This window comes from Lacerta agilis, chromosome 1 (genome assembly GCF_009819535.1).
Source record: "Lacerta agilis isolate rLacAgi1 chromosome 1, rLacAgi1.pri, whole genome shotgun sequence".
Classification (NCBI taxonomy): Eukaryota; Metazoa; Chordata; class Lepidosauria; order Squamata; family Lacertidae; genus Lacerta; species Lacerta agilis.
The window spans coordinates 80,373,614-80,386,747 of NC_046312.1; the positions used below are offsets into that span (position 1 = coordinate 80,373,614).

The window sequence follows — 13,134 nt, forward strand, 5'->3', positions numbered from 1 at the left end:
TTTTCAATTTAACACGGCATCCTAAAAGACGATTTTTGATCCCCTTCCAATTATCAATGACAAGCCTTTCTGTTTAGAATATTAATCCTGTACAAGTATTTGTATCCAAAACATATACAATAACTGTGTACAGTGGTACCTTGGGTTACGAACTTAATACGTTCCGGAGGTCCGTTCTTACCTGAAACTGTTCTTAACCTGAGTCGTGCTTTCGCTAATTGGGGCCTCCTGCCGTCGCTGCGCCACTGCTGCACGATTTCCATTCTCATCCTGGGGCAAAGTTCTCAGCCTGAGGTACTACTCTGGGTTAGTGGAGTTTGTAATCCGAAGTGTTTGTAACCCGAAGCGTTTGTAACCAAGGTACCACTGTATAAACAGGAATAAGAGCTCAGGAAAAGGGAGGTAAGTGCTACTGGCGTTCTGAACACCTGATGCCCATTCCAGGACTGGAAGGGCTCTCCCTTCAATCTGAGAGGAGGCCATCTTTCCTCAGGGTGGGCCAGAACAATTATTAGGATGCTCTGAAAAGGAAATGATTCTTTTCCACCAAAGCTATGACCCTTTCAGACACCCATGGGGAAAACCTTGTGATGAGAAACCTGTAGCTCTCTAGATGTTGTTGGACTACAACGCTCCTCATTCCTACCCATTGGCAGGCTGGCAGGAGTTGAAGACCCTCAACATCAGGAGGACCAGGTTCTCCAACCCTGCCTTATGAGGACCTTCCCTCTTGACATAGCTTCCTCTCTCTATGCTCCACATTGCTAATAGAAGCAACTTTCAGTGGAGGTAGCAGGGTGTGTTGCTCTTGCTGCTAAACAGGCTAAGGGTCCATCCAACCCCTCAAAGACTATAACACATTTATTACAGCCTAAGAACGTAAGAGCCCACCCACTTTATCAAGTCAGTGGCCTATCTAGTCCAGTATCCTGTTCTCACAGTGGCCAACCAGATGTCTGTGGCAAACCCAAAAGCAGGAACTGAGCACAACAGCACTCTCCTCTCCTGCATCTTCCAGAAACTGCTATTCAGAGGCATACTGCCTTTGACAGTAGTCGAGGAACAGCGTAGCCATCAGGGTTAGTAGCCATTGATAGCTTTATCCTCCATGGATTTATCTAATCATCTTTTAAAGCCATCCAAGTTGGTGGCAATCACTTCCCTTGTGGAAGCATAAACCTTTAAGGAGTATTGCCAAAATAAATGTGTTTGGGTTTTATGCTACAATACTCGTTTTTGCTGCCGGTAATTTATTCCAAATTGCTGTGTCCCAGCCAGATTTTATATTACCCTAGCTCTTTCGGACACTAACCTCTTGGGCTATATATGCAACAACACTTCCAGGACCACACTATATGGCCAACCAGGCTACAACAGCAACAGGAGATGGCTTCAGGTCTTCCTTCCCATCAGCATCTCTGAAGCCTCTATCTCTAGGATTTGTGAAAATAATCCACTGCTGGAATTTATCCAATGAGGCCTTCAAGTAACATTCAACTGATGGAAGAGAGCGGATTATAAAGTGTAGCCAAAGCTTTAGAGTTAGGGTGTATTAATTGTTGTCCAGTTTTGCTTTGTAAACCACTTTGCTAACTTTCTGCTGAAAGGCAGCATATAAATAAGTATTGTAAATAAGCTATGCACCAGACTAAGACAGAAGTAGAGGCCGTTTCAACCCAATTAAGCCCAGAAAGACCTGTGGACGAATGTATCTGAAAGGAGACCTTGTTCCAAGCTCTGGGGCCTGTTTTAAGCAGGTACACCTTTATAAAGTAAACATGTGATTATGAGAACACTTGTGTAAGAAAAGGCACACGTTGGGAAGCTGGACTCAGTTGTGTTTCTTTGTCAAGTGTAGCACTCTGCAGCAAACGCAGGTTACACAGCAGCAGACATAGGCCACAACTTCAATACGAGTGAAGACCCAGTTGCAATAACGGAATTTCTGAAGAAACCATGGATGAATGGACTGGATCTCTTTCAACAACCAAATGACTGGCTTAAGGGCTACTGCAGGAAGTATCCATACAAGAATGTGTAGTGAGAAATGAGCAACCTTTGACAGAAGAATGACCTACTCATTCATTTTCAGTTAACTTCCAGTCAGCCAACTATTACGGATTTCTTACACCTCATAATGGTTCTCTCTGCGTATCCCATTACAAACTTCCTTGAGTGACCAAGTCCACCAAGCCATACTAAAATAGTTTAATAGTTCTCCAACCAACCAATTTTTGGCCTTTTTTCCAAGGGAAAATAGGGGCAGGGAAAGACATGGAGTCACCAGGGGTGGGGTGGGGAGAGGACACAGCCACACAAAAAATGAAGACCAGCAGTTATGAGCAAGGGCCAATTCACATGATTGTGTTTATCATGAGATAACTGCAACTGTTGCCTAAGACTTGGTAGTATGGAAGAGCCAACACAGCCACTTTCATCATCATGTAGACACTATCCCTGCCAATGAAGATTAGATTACCCAGTGAAACATTGCACTTGGTAATTATTACCTGAACTGATTATGTGAGTTGGTCCCCTGGTGTTTAAACTAAAAACCCCAAAACATATACCAAATAATGGGGGAGGAGTCAAGAGTGACAAGGGCCCAAGATTCCTGTAGCCTTCTGCGGCTCAGGAGGAGAATGGTATTTCTTTTCTGAGTTGAGATATCCTATCTGATTGGACAACACAGGCACTTATGTGCATGGTAGGATACTGAAGAAAGAACAGAAACTCTGAAGATCAGATCCTCATTCATTCCGCACTTCCTTGTCATGCACAGAAGAGATCCCTGCTGTTTCCAGGATATGGAAAACACAGAAGGCCTCGTAACAGCCCTGGATAGCAGTAGCATTAAGGGAACATCTTTAGCGGAATTATGCAACACCCCAGAAATAAAAAGGGGGTCTCTTGCCATATGTTCACAAAATATGTCAGATACCACCCAGAAAGTGGCTCCAGTGTTAAGTCTCACAAATGGCCAGGAAAGCAGCAGCAACAACAGATCTAGTCTCCCTTTGTCCCTGTAGCAGGAGGAAGCTTAATCCCTTTGGCCTCAGCTAAGCGCTGGGTGGGACCCATCCTGGCTTGGATCTCCCAGAGAGTCAGTTCTCAAAAGGCAGCTTAGCATCCAGCAAAGCAGCCACCCTCCATTGTCAAAACCAGGAAGGTCCCCAAAGCATCAGCAGCCAGGGAAAGGGAAGCAACAGGAAGCCAATCCTGATACCTCCAGAGTCCAGAGAAGAACAGCCAGGTCCCGGGCACCCCTTTTTCAGCTGCCCCCCTTCTTCGTTGCCATAGCCCCCCCAGTAGCCGTCCTCCGTGGGTGGGTCATACTTGGGGCTGCGGATGTCATTCGCCGGCAAGTCCCTGTAGAAGGAGGAAGGGTCGGCGGGAGGCGACCCCCCGAGGCCATAGAGGTGACTGGACGAGCCATTGGAGTGAGGGCGGGGGTGGGGGTGGGGGTGAGCAGCTCCATTCTCCCACTCGGGCCTGCAACCCCAGTCAAAGCCTACAGGGTGGTGGTTGCCCGGTGGGCAGCCCCGGAAGGCCGTTTCGTTGAGGCGGCGCATGTCGCGCCCTACGCGGTCAGCCGGAGAAGTGCATATGACGTCCGAGACGGAGACGCGCGTGCGCTGGAACCAGGCCCAGAGGGATCGGGCCCGGCAGTCGCAGGCCCACGGGTTGTTGTTGAGGCGTAGGAACTCCAAGGACGGCAAGTCTGAGAGGGTGTCCCCAGAGAGGGTGGTCAGGCTGTTGTTGAACAAGTACAGGATGGTGAGCTTGCCCAGATCGCGGAAGGCCCAAGTTGGAACGGCATGCAGGCGGTTCCTGTGCAGCAACAGGCGGTCTAATCCAGACAGGCCCCGGAAGACGTTCTCGGAAAGCTGCCAGATCTTGTTGCCATGCAGGAAAAGGTGGCTCAGGTTTGCCAGATCCACAAAAAGGTCGTCCTGGGAGATGGAGGAAGAAAGGACAAGCTGTGAAGACACCGCTGGCAAAAGGAACAGCCCCAAAGGCCTCTTCCTACAGATGGAAGATTCTAGACTGATTGTCAACTCAAGACTGTAGACATCCATTGCTGTCTCGCCACCTTTCCAGATCTCTCCCACACAGCTACACAGGATTTACTGCCTGACGCAAAGCCAGAGTTTATGAGGAAGTTGACTCCTGCGCTTTGGTTGAGGAAATGATACAGGCTGGCTCCCAAGTCCCCCACCCACAAACTTTGCCCTCCCCCGCTAAGGATGTGGCTTGAAGCACTGAGGCATGATCTGCAAATGCATTTTTGCTGCTGCAGGCCAGGCTGCAGCTCCCCTACTCTTAAGCCACAGCGCGCCCAGGCCGGATAGGCATGTGGTTTTTAAGTGAGTCGCTGGCAGGGCACAGAGAACCTGCCTTCAGGGGAGGACCAGCCATGTGGGGGTGGAAGGCTGAGTGGCACACCAGTTCCTTGCCGGTGTTCAGAGAGAAATGGTGGAGAGGCCTCCATTTGCCCTCTCAGAAGGCACATCTTAAACCATCTATCTGGAAACATGTCACACCTTGCCTTATCAACCCACCTCCCTGTTCTGCCCAGTGAGATGCTCTCCTATCCATCCGCTTGCTGGAAACTCAGAGGAATTCCCCATCTGTCCTCAGGCTCCACTGCTAGTCATTTTTCTTCCTTCCCACTCCCATCATCTTCCTTGAGAATATGCCCCACAAGGTCAAAAGGAACTTAAGCCCAGAGGGCCGCCAGAGGAGAAAGGGGTCCATACCTCCATAGCCCACCTGGGAACAAACTCCCCCTAGAGGCCAGAGGCAGTGGCCCAAGTTCCACGCTAACCCACAACCAAGCACTCTGGCTCACCTGCAGGCAAAGCAGGTTGTTCTCCTGAAGGTAGAGGTATTGGAGGCTGAAGAGGTTACGGAAGATGGTGGTCGGCAAGCTGCTCAGCTGGCAGCGGTACAGGTGCAGAGACTGCAGCCGCTCCAGCCCGCGGAAAGTGTCTGCATCCAGGGTGCGCAAATTGCGGTTGTCCCCCAGGTCCAGCCACTCCAGAGCTTGGAGGTGGCGGAAGGTGCCCGGCTGGATGGAGGAGATGTTGTTGGAGTAGAGCCAAAGGGTGATGAGGCTCGGCCCAACATGCCGGGCCGCAGGGTCCCAATCAGGTTGTTCTGCAGGAAGAGGCGCTGAGCATTGGCGGGCAGGACCCGTGGCACCGAGGAGAAGTTGTTCGCCTGGCAGCTGACCGTGGGCGGAGAAAAGTAGCAGGTGCAAAGCATGGGGCACATGGCGGCCACCAGAGGAAAGGCCAACAGGAGCAGGAAGGTGGGAGCCAAGCCTGGAAGCAGAGAAGGACAGGCAATGAGATGCTTCCTTCAGCAACCATCAACACCCGCCCTTATGTGGAATATCCTAGGAGTGGTCCTGCCTTCCCTGTCCACCCACTGCATTGCTATTTCAAGACAGCTATTTATTTAAAGCTGGGCTGGGGAAGCTGTGGCTGTCTAGATTTTGTTGGACTATTAACTCCCATTATCCTGGACTACTGGACATGCTAGCTGGGGCTACTGGGAGTTGGAGTCCAATGACATCTGGAAGGCAATAAGTTTCCCACTCATTTAAAACAGGGTTTCTCAAACCTTGGGTCTCCAGCTGTTTTTGGACTACGATCCCCATCACCCCCTGACCACTGGTCCTGCAAGCTAGGGAAGATGGGTGCTGTAGTCCAAAAACTACAGCTGTAGTTCCATTATTCTCCTCCTCCTCATCTTCATCATCATCCCGCCCCTGCTCTAACCACTACACCACACTAGCTCTCTTAGTACTCCCCCCACAATACACACATACTACCCAGTTGTCAGGCTTCCAGTTAAAAAAACATGATTTTGAAAGATCAAACAGAATGTCAACAATGTGTTCTTGATGGGTCACTTACATTTTCCAGCTATTTACCTTTGATTTACTGGCTATTACTTTGATTTAAAAGAAAAGAGGAGAAAGAAAGCCAAAATCCTCCCACTTTTCAAGAGCTGCGATGCAGAGAGAGAGAGAGATCCCAAACTGTGAGACTCACAAGTTACCAAAGCTGGCAACCCTGCGAGGCGTAATCCACATGAGGAGGCATGCTCCCCTAGGCAAGAGAGCCAAAGTTGTGATCCTTCGCACGCAATTTCTCACGTGAGCACCCCTCCTCCCCGTGCAAGTGTGCATGGCCCCCAACCTCTGCATGCATGTGTGTGGGCAGTGTGACATGGCAAACGAGTAACACAAGCTGCCGATGCGCCGTTTCGGTAGTTCACACCACCTCCACGCGGGCCTACGCTGCCTTCCCACTCTCCCCAGCCTCCATGCTGCTCATGACAAGCTCCGCACAAACGCAGGAGTCCTTCAAGGAGCCTCTCCAACACCCAGAATGCTTCGACACAGGCAGCTCCATCTCTACCAGCATCAACAACATTGTAAATTCCCTCCCCCCGCCACCCACCCAGGGCAGGAATATGACAGTCCCCATGTCCCTTCAATAAGAGACACCTGAAATCACACACGCCTCCGCCAGCTTAACTTTATAGCTTTGATACGTTCACTGTTTTGGGACTCGCATGAAGCATACTGGGAAAAGCCTCCCTTTGGCTACACCAGTCATAGATGGGAGATAGGGGTAGCGTACACACTAAGCACAAATTAAGCCCATTTCACCACCTCAAAAAATTCTGGGCACTGCAGTTTCCTCCTCATGGCATTATAATTCCCAGCAACCCTTTACAAATCCCAGCGTTCAGAATTCTTTAAGGCAGGGTTTCACTCCACAGGCCAGGAGATTCACAAGTGTGGCACGTGAGAAGGCCAGTACCCCCCTGCCCCACCCCTCCTTTTGCTTTAAGATTATAAGCAGACGTCTTGCACTGACCCAGTTAAACAGGGCAGGCACACAAGGGGGTTGGGGGCAGGCCAAATGGCCACTGGGACAAGACAGCTGCTAACAGATGCCAAGATGAGATGCTGCTGCCCCCCCAATCCACACAGGATCCAATTCTTCCCCCTTTTCCCAGTTTTTAAAGAATTCTGTTTGCTCTCAGTTTTGGACTATTACTGCAAGCCGGTAGCATAGAAACATAAATTTTCAACAACAAATAAAGTCCTAACTTACATAACATATGCCATGTCAAGGAAAGGAAAGGAAAGGAAAGGAGCGTCTCCCCCCCACCTTTTTTTTTTTTAACTGATGGGTGGTTTTGTGACAATAACAGGCACAACTTTGGCAGGATATGACACAGGCAGGACTGGGATTCAGGTTGTGAATCAAATTACAGAACTGATAGTCACCAAAATACATGTCGCTTTATAGCTCCAAAAGCATGGCTTTCAGTCGGCAGCAACCATGCATGCTCCACAACCCAAGAGACACGTGAGGCGGAGTTCTGTTTGGTTTTAGGAACTGTTTTTCACACACACCTGAAGTAGGGAAGGAAATCTGCCCTGACCTCCTTGCTCCCTTCCTGCTAAACAGCTCCCTTTCTCCCTAAACCCTGGGGTGGTGTGGAAGGAAGCCTATGTTCCTCAGTGCCATCAGCAGTGGCCATTTCCTCCAATAATGGCAGGCCAGTTTTCCCTCAAGGGAGACAGGGAAAAGGCCTTTATCTTGAACAGAGGGGCGGGGGCAGAGAAGAGAGGGAGCTGCAGCTGCTACTAATGTTGACTGCTGCCTCTTGTCTCTGGACTCCTCTCTCTCTCTCTCTCTCTCTCTCTCTCTCTGGTGCGGCTGTAACCAAGGAGTCTCATCCATAATTCAGGCCTGTGGCTTTTCGCTGGAGCTTGGGCAGAGAAAAAAGCAGAGGGGAAAGGGATTGGAAGCTCCACATCTCTCCCCATAAAAGCCTCTGGCCTCTCTGCCTCATCTTAGGGGGAAGGGAGGCTTGCAGGCAAGTTCTAGATACTGCTGACCTCCCTATGCCCCACCCCAGCCAACTCTCACACCCCCCCAACCTTGAATCTCATGGGGGTTTTCACAGCAAATTCCTTCTCAGTTCCACCCACCCTACACTTCCCCAATATTCTCAGGAATTGCCCACCCACAGTTACCTTCCCGGTCCCCTCTCCAACCTGATCCCCCCACAAATCATCATCGTATGGGGGAAACGCTTTGCTTCAATTCCTTCCCCCACCCCAGCAAATGCAAGAGGTGCTCATTCATAATTTTCAAGGTGAAAAGCTGAACGACTCAGACAAGACCGAGCGCATTTGTACGAGACCAAAAAAAAAAAAAAAGCTATTTTACTACCCTTGTTGCTGAACTGCAATGAGAGGAGATGCTTCTGTTCTTGGCTAGGGCACTAAGAATGTGTGCCCTGTAATCCCCATCCAAGCCGACACCAGCAGCACCCCACCCCCGCTCTTAAAGACGTTTTCTCCCTCCTAAACTGCTTCTCCTGAGATTTAAAACCCCTTGATCCTTCCCTCAGAAGAAAACTTCACCAACTGTTCATTAACCTTGTGAGAGGATTTCCAGTCCGTACTACGAATAGCACAAGCTCCTCAATGCACTCTAGCTTTTAAACACACTGTTATGGATGGATTTTACCACTCCCTTGGGAAGGCACAGGAACAACTTGCCCCATGATGGAAAGGAACAGGCTGGGGCATGGGTCACTCACATGCAGCAGGATTCCAAGGCAGAGGTGAGGAAGCTGGAAGCAGAGCCTGCCATCTCCCTCAACCTGCTGCCTTGTGAATGTGCACATGAGGGCCTTCCTTCATTAATACGGGGCACACAGAGGAAGGAAGGAAGGAAGGAAGGAGGTGGGACACCCTGCCAGGCAGACTCAGTTCCCGGACTAGTTGAAAGGAAGAAGAGTTGGGGTGGGATGCTGGGACGGGATGGGTTGCTTTCCCCCAACTGGGCAACACAACCCCGTAGTGGCCTGCAAAATGGGTGGCTTTGGGTCAGTCCCTTTTCCCCCAGCCCTAACTTTGCCTCACAGGGGTTGTTGTGGGGATAAGAGAGGAGAATCAGCTCACTGAGGGAAAGGCAGGATAAAATGGTAACAAATAATCAAAACCGAAAATAGATCAGATCTGTGTCTACTAGCCAGGAAGAACTTGGAAGGGGGAGGATTAATACAGAACTTTCTACCACCACTTAAAAACTGAAAGCATGGTCTGACCTGAGATCCACAGCTAGATTGGCTCCAATTTTTAACTCAAGAGGTAGGAGTGAAATCAATGGCAGTAGATGTGCTCTTAATCCCAGGAGGAAGGGAATGAAATGAGACAGTATTTCCAGTTCTTGCAGAAAGTCTGGCTTCTTAAGGGACACCATTTCCTGCCTATCTTGACCTCCACCTCTTGATCCCTTGCAGCTCATGAGGAACCTGCTCTCTCTCAAGCAGAGAGGAACTACAGAAACACACACCCGACCACCTTTCCTCCAGGCTGAACATCTCTTCTAAAAATCAGGGCATGGTATTGACTGGGATCCACCCAGGGGGAGAGCCTCTTCTCACAGCTGTGCCCTCCCTCCTCTAGATGCTGTACAGCTACCCTGGCTTTAAGAGAGAGAGAGAGAGGAGAGGAGAGAGATGAGAGAGATCCGAGAGAGGAGAGGAGAGAGAGGAGAGAGAGAGAGAGAGAGGCCGGCCTATCTGCTCCTTTAGCTGCCAGCTGTTGGTTTTGTCTTCCTCCGCCAGAATAAAGTAATGCTGATCTCCAAAGTTTTAATGCTGGAAAAGTCAACTATGTTTAAAGGTTCTCAAATCTTTTTTTTTTAAATAAACAAATAGCATCCTGATGAATACTCAAATAGTGGGTGCAAAGGGCTCTCTCCTGAAAAGGTGGCTATATTCAATGGGCCTTGTTTTGTGTCAGCCTTTCGAGTTCATCATCCCGTCGCTTTCCCCACCAGCCTCTGTTCTGAACCTTGGAGATCTTTTTAAATGTGTTGGCGCCAGGTCAGGGCCCAGCATGCCGTGATAGCAGCAGTGCTGGTGCTCCATCAATCAAGTGTCGGTTCCCATCTTAACACACCAGAACTCTCCCTTACTATGTAGCATTACTGCTCTTTTGGAAAGAGCCTTTGCTTACCCCTTACAGGAAGGATTGGCAGCTGGGAGCTGGAGGATTGGCAGCCTGAACAGAACCAGACCCGAGAGGGGTGCCATCTGACTTGTGGGTTGCCAACCTATTTGCAGTTAGAGTGGCAATAGGCCACTCTGGGAACGAAAAGTCAAGGAATTGGCCCTCCAGTGTGATTCCATTCACGGAGGGAATTGAATTCTCTTTCCTTCCATCCCCATGGGGTTGAATGTGGTCAGGGCTTCACATATCTGTTTACTGGCCTGGTTTCAAGGTGGAGGCAAACAGTGGGCAGGCTCAGCCTACCTAGCTATTGTTGTATTGGGGAGGGTTCCCCCTCCCCCAGCACTGAACTTTCTCTTTATGTTTGCAGTGTAGATTACAAGAAAAGGGGAACATGGAGAAAATTAACTTTGAAATTAAAAGGATAAACTGAATCAGAAGATATGTGCTTACAAAAGATCTGTGCATACTATCCAGTCAGATGGAAATAAATAAATAAATAAATCATAATCATAATAATGTACTCCAGAATGCCACAGATTCCCTCTCACCACCACCATATCGCATGGTTTGCCTCTAGACCAGTGTTTTTCAACCACTGTTCCGCGGCACACTAGTGTGCCGCGAGATGTTGCCTGGTGTGCCATGGGAAAAATTGAAAAATTACTTTATATATAGTCAATATAGGCACAGAGTTAATTTTTTAACATTTTCTAATGGTGGTGTGCCTCGTGATTTTTTTCATGAAACAAGTGTGCCTTTGCCCAAAAAGGTTGAAAAACACTGCTCTAGACCTAGGTGCTTAACGCTGGAGCCACAAGTTGACATGATCTATGGGTCTATGGGGGAGCTCACTGAGTGCAGATTTTCACCCCTGGTCACATATATCCTTGTTTACAGCTGTCTGTATAGCTGATCCAGGTAGCATGTTCCAATGTTTATAGAATCCTGTGTCAGAATCGGCAGAGCTGCATAGGACAAGCAAGGTTTGTCCAAGGTAGGGACCCATCTGAGGAGCTGGGGTGCCTGCGTGTTCCAATGCAGGATCTGGCAGGAAGCGCTACTTGATGTGCGATCGGACACCAAGGCAAGCAACACTCAAGCCCTGCTCCTAAATCTGGGGAACCATGGTGGGTGCTAAGATCAGAAATGACAACTCAGTTGTGCGTAGGCTGTGGGGGTTAAGACAAGTGTCCCTGGGAGGGGCCAGAGGTAGCAGGTCTGACGTGGCTGGTGACGTGGATAAAGCTGAAAACAAACCCAACTCCTCTTTCGTCCATAATTTAACACCCCCAAAATAAGCAGCTGCCTGTTGTTGCGTAACCCATTGGGGGCCAGGCTATAAATGGCAACAAGCAGAGTAGAGCGGAAAGCCACCGGCATCCCTCCAGCTAGCCAGCCAGCCAGCCAGGCAGGGCCATTGCCTCGTCTGAACTCTGGCCCGGTCTCCTGATCCCGGGACCCACACGGGCCATGCATCTGTCCTGCAGGACAGCACAGGGAGATCTGGCAGCACCTGCCAATCCTTGGCTCCTGCCTCATTCGCTGGCAGCGCACATCCTCCGTCCCTTTATGAATTCAGCACTGATCGGCCCTCCAGAGATGGAGAAGCCCATTGCAGTCTCTCTCTCCCCCCCCCCTCCCTCCCTCTCTCTCACACACTGGCCCTGTCCATCACCTTTAGAGTCAATCTCTCAATGCTGCCAAGAAGAGGCGGTGCGCATCCTTCCAACTTCGGGACACTTCACCTCTCTGGAGAAGAGAACTGGCCTTGCTGAGCTGGAGGGGGAAAGGTCTCCAGACTCCTCTATGCCTACAGAACCCCACCTCCTGGCCTCTGGAGCCACTTTGGAACGGATACCCCTCTAGAAGTTGCACAATCCTGTTCAGGTGGCATGGGAGGGGGGCTGCTAATGAGGCTTTCAGAGCAATTTTGAGGCAGGCAAATTAGACCACTCCTGTAATCTTCCTTGGGGCTATCCATCCGAGATGGTTTTTCTAAAACCATCAGTAGAGTAGCGCTCTCTTTCTCTCTCTCTCTCTCACACACACATACACATACACGGTGTCCTTCGCCAGCACATCATCGCTAGTGTGTGGTGCTTGTGTGCCTCCACATTATTAAGGCACCGGGATGGGGGAAGAGCAGTTATTTCAGAACAATCAAAGCACGGGAATAACTGGACAGCCCCAGAAGACGCCCATTATCTCCAGTCCACGCGAGCATAATAGCGCCTTTGGAAATGGTGCCACCTCAAGGTCGCCTCGGGGCTGGAGTGGGCAAGCAACTGAGTGCCTGCGCGTGTGTGCCTGCGTGTATATTCCCACGAGATATCTCCCGTGTTCTCAAAAGGGACATCTCAAGGGGACGGGAAATAAAGCTTCGCTTTTTTCTTTCCTTTTTGAACTCAAAGGAACAGCCCCCATACGGACTCCTGACAGATCCTGCCCCATTCCCCCCTCGCTTTGACAGCCAGTTTACACGCGAGGTCCCGTTCTCTCTCCCCATCTCCCCGCCCCCTAATAAAAAAACCCCCACCAAGTTCTTGTTCCTCGCCCACCCCCACGATCAAAACATTTGTGTCCCGCATTCTAGACCTCCCGAAAACGGATGAGGGGCTGGAGGGGGGTGGGTGCTCCTCACTTACCGTACAGGGTGGGTCCTAGACGGAGCCGCATGGTGCCAGGCAGGCTCGGGGAGGGACGGTAGAAAACGGCAAAAAATAAGACAGACAAAACCTCAGGAGAAGAAAAGGAATGAACGAAGAGACAAGGAGGAGTAGGAAGAAGAGGAGGAGGGAGGAGAAAGCAGCAGCGCGGCGGCGGCGGCGGCGGGTGGGTGGGTGGGTGGGTGGGTGGGGGGCAGGGAGGGTCGCGATCGCCTCGGAAGTCCTAGCTGGAGAGCAAACGCGCTCGGCGTCCCGGGACTCCCTAGAGAAGCTCCTGCGCGACGGGGCGCAAGGCGAGGGGTCGCGGCAGCCCGGGCGCGTCTGGGCGCAGCCTGCGGGGGATCATGGCCCGCCTGGGGCCAGCCAGCCAAGCGGCCGGCCGGCCAGCTACCCTCCGCTCCTCCG

General features: G+C 50.6%; 1 protein-coding gene across 1 annotated transcript; it reads right to left on the minus strand.

The window, feature by feature from the left end:
• Nucleotides 1-1,826: 1,826 nt before the first annotated feature.
• RTN4RL2 (reticulon 4 receptor like 2) lies at nucleotides 1,827-12,814 on the minus strand. The gene is given in 4 exon segments (XM_033158300.1): nucleotides 1,827-3,953; nucleotides 4,853-5,127; nucleotides 5,130-5,327; nucleotides 12,709-12,814. Coding segments are annotated over 4 exon segments (1,302 nt in total). The 5' UTR covers nucleotides 12,740-12,814; the 3' UTR covers nucleotides 1,827-3,155.
• Between the last annotated feature and the right edge of the window lie 320 nt (nucleotides 12,815-13,134).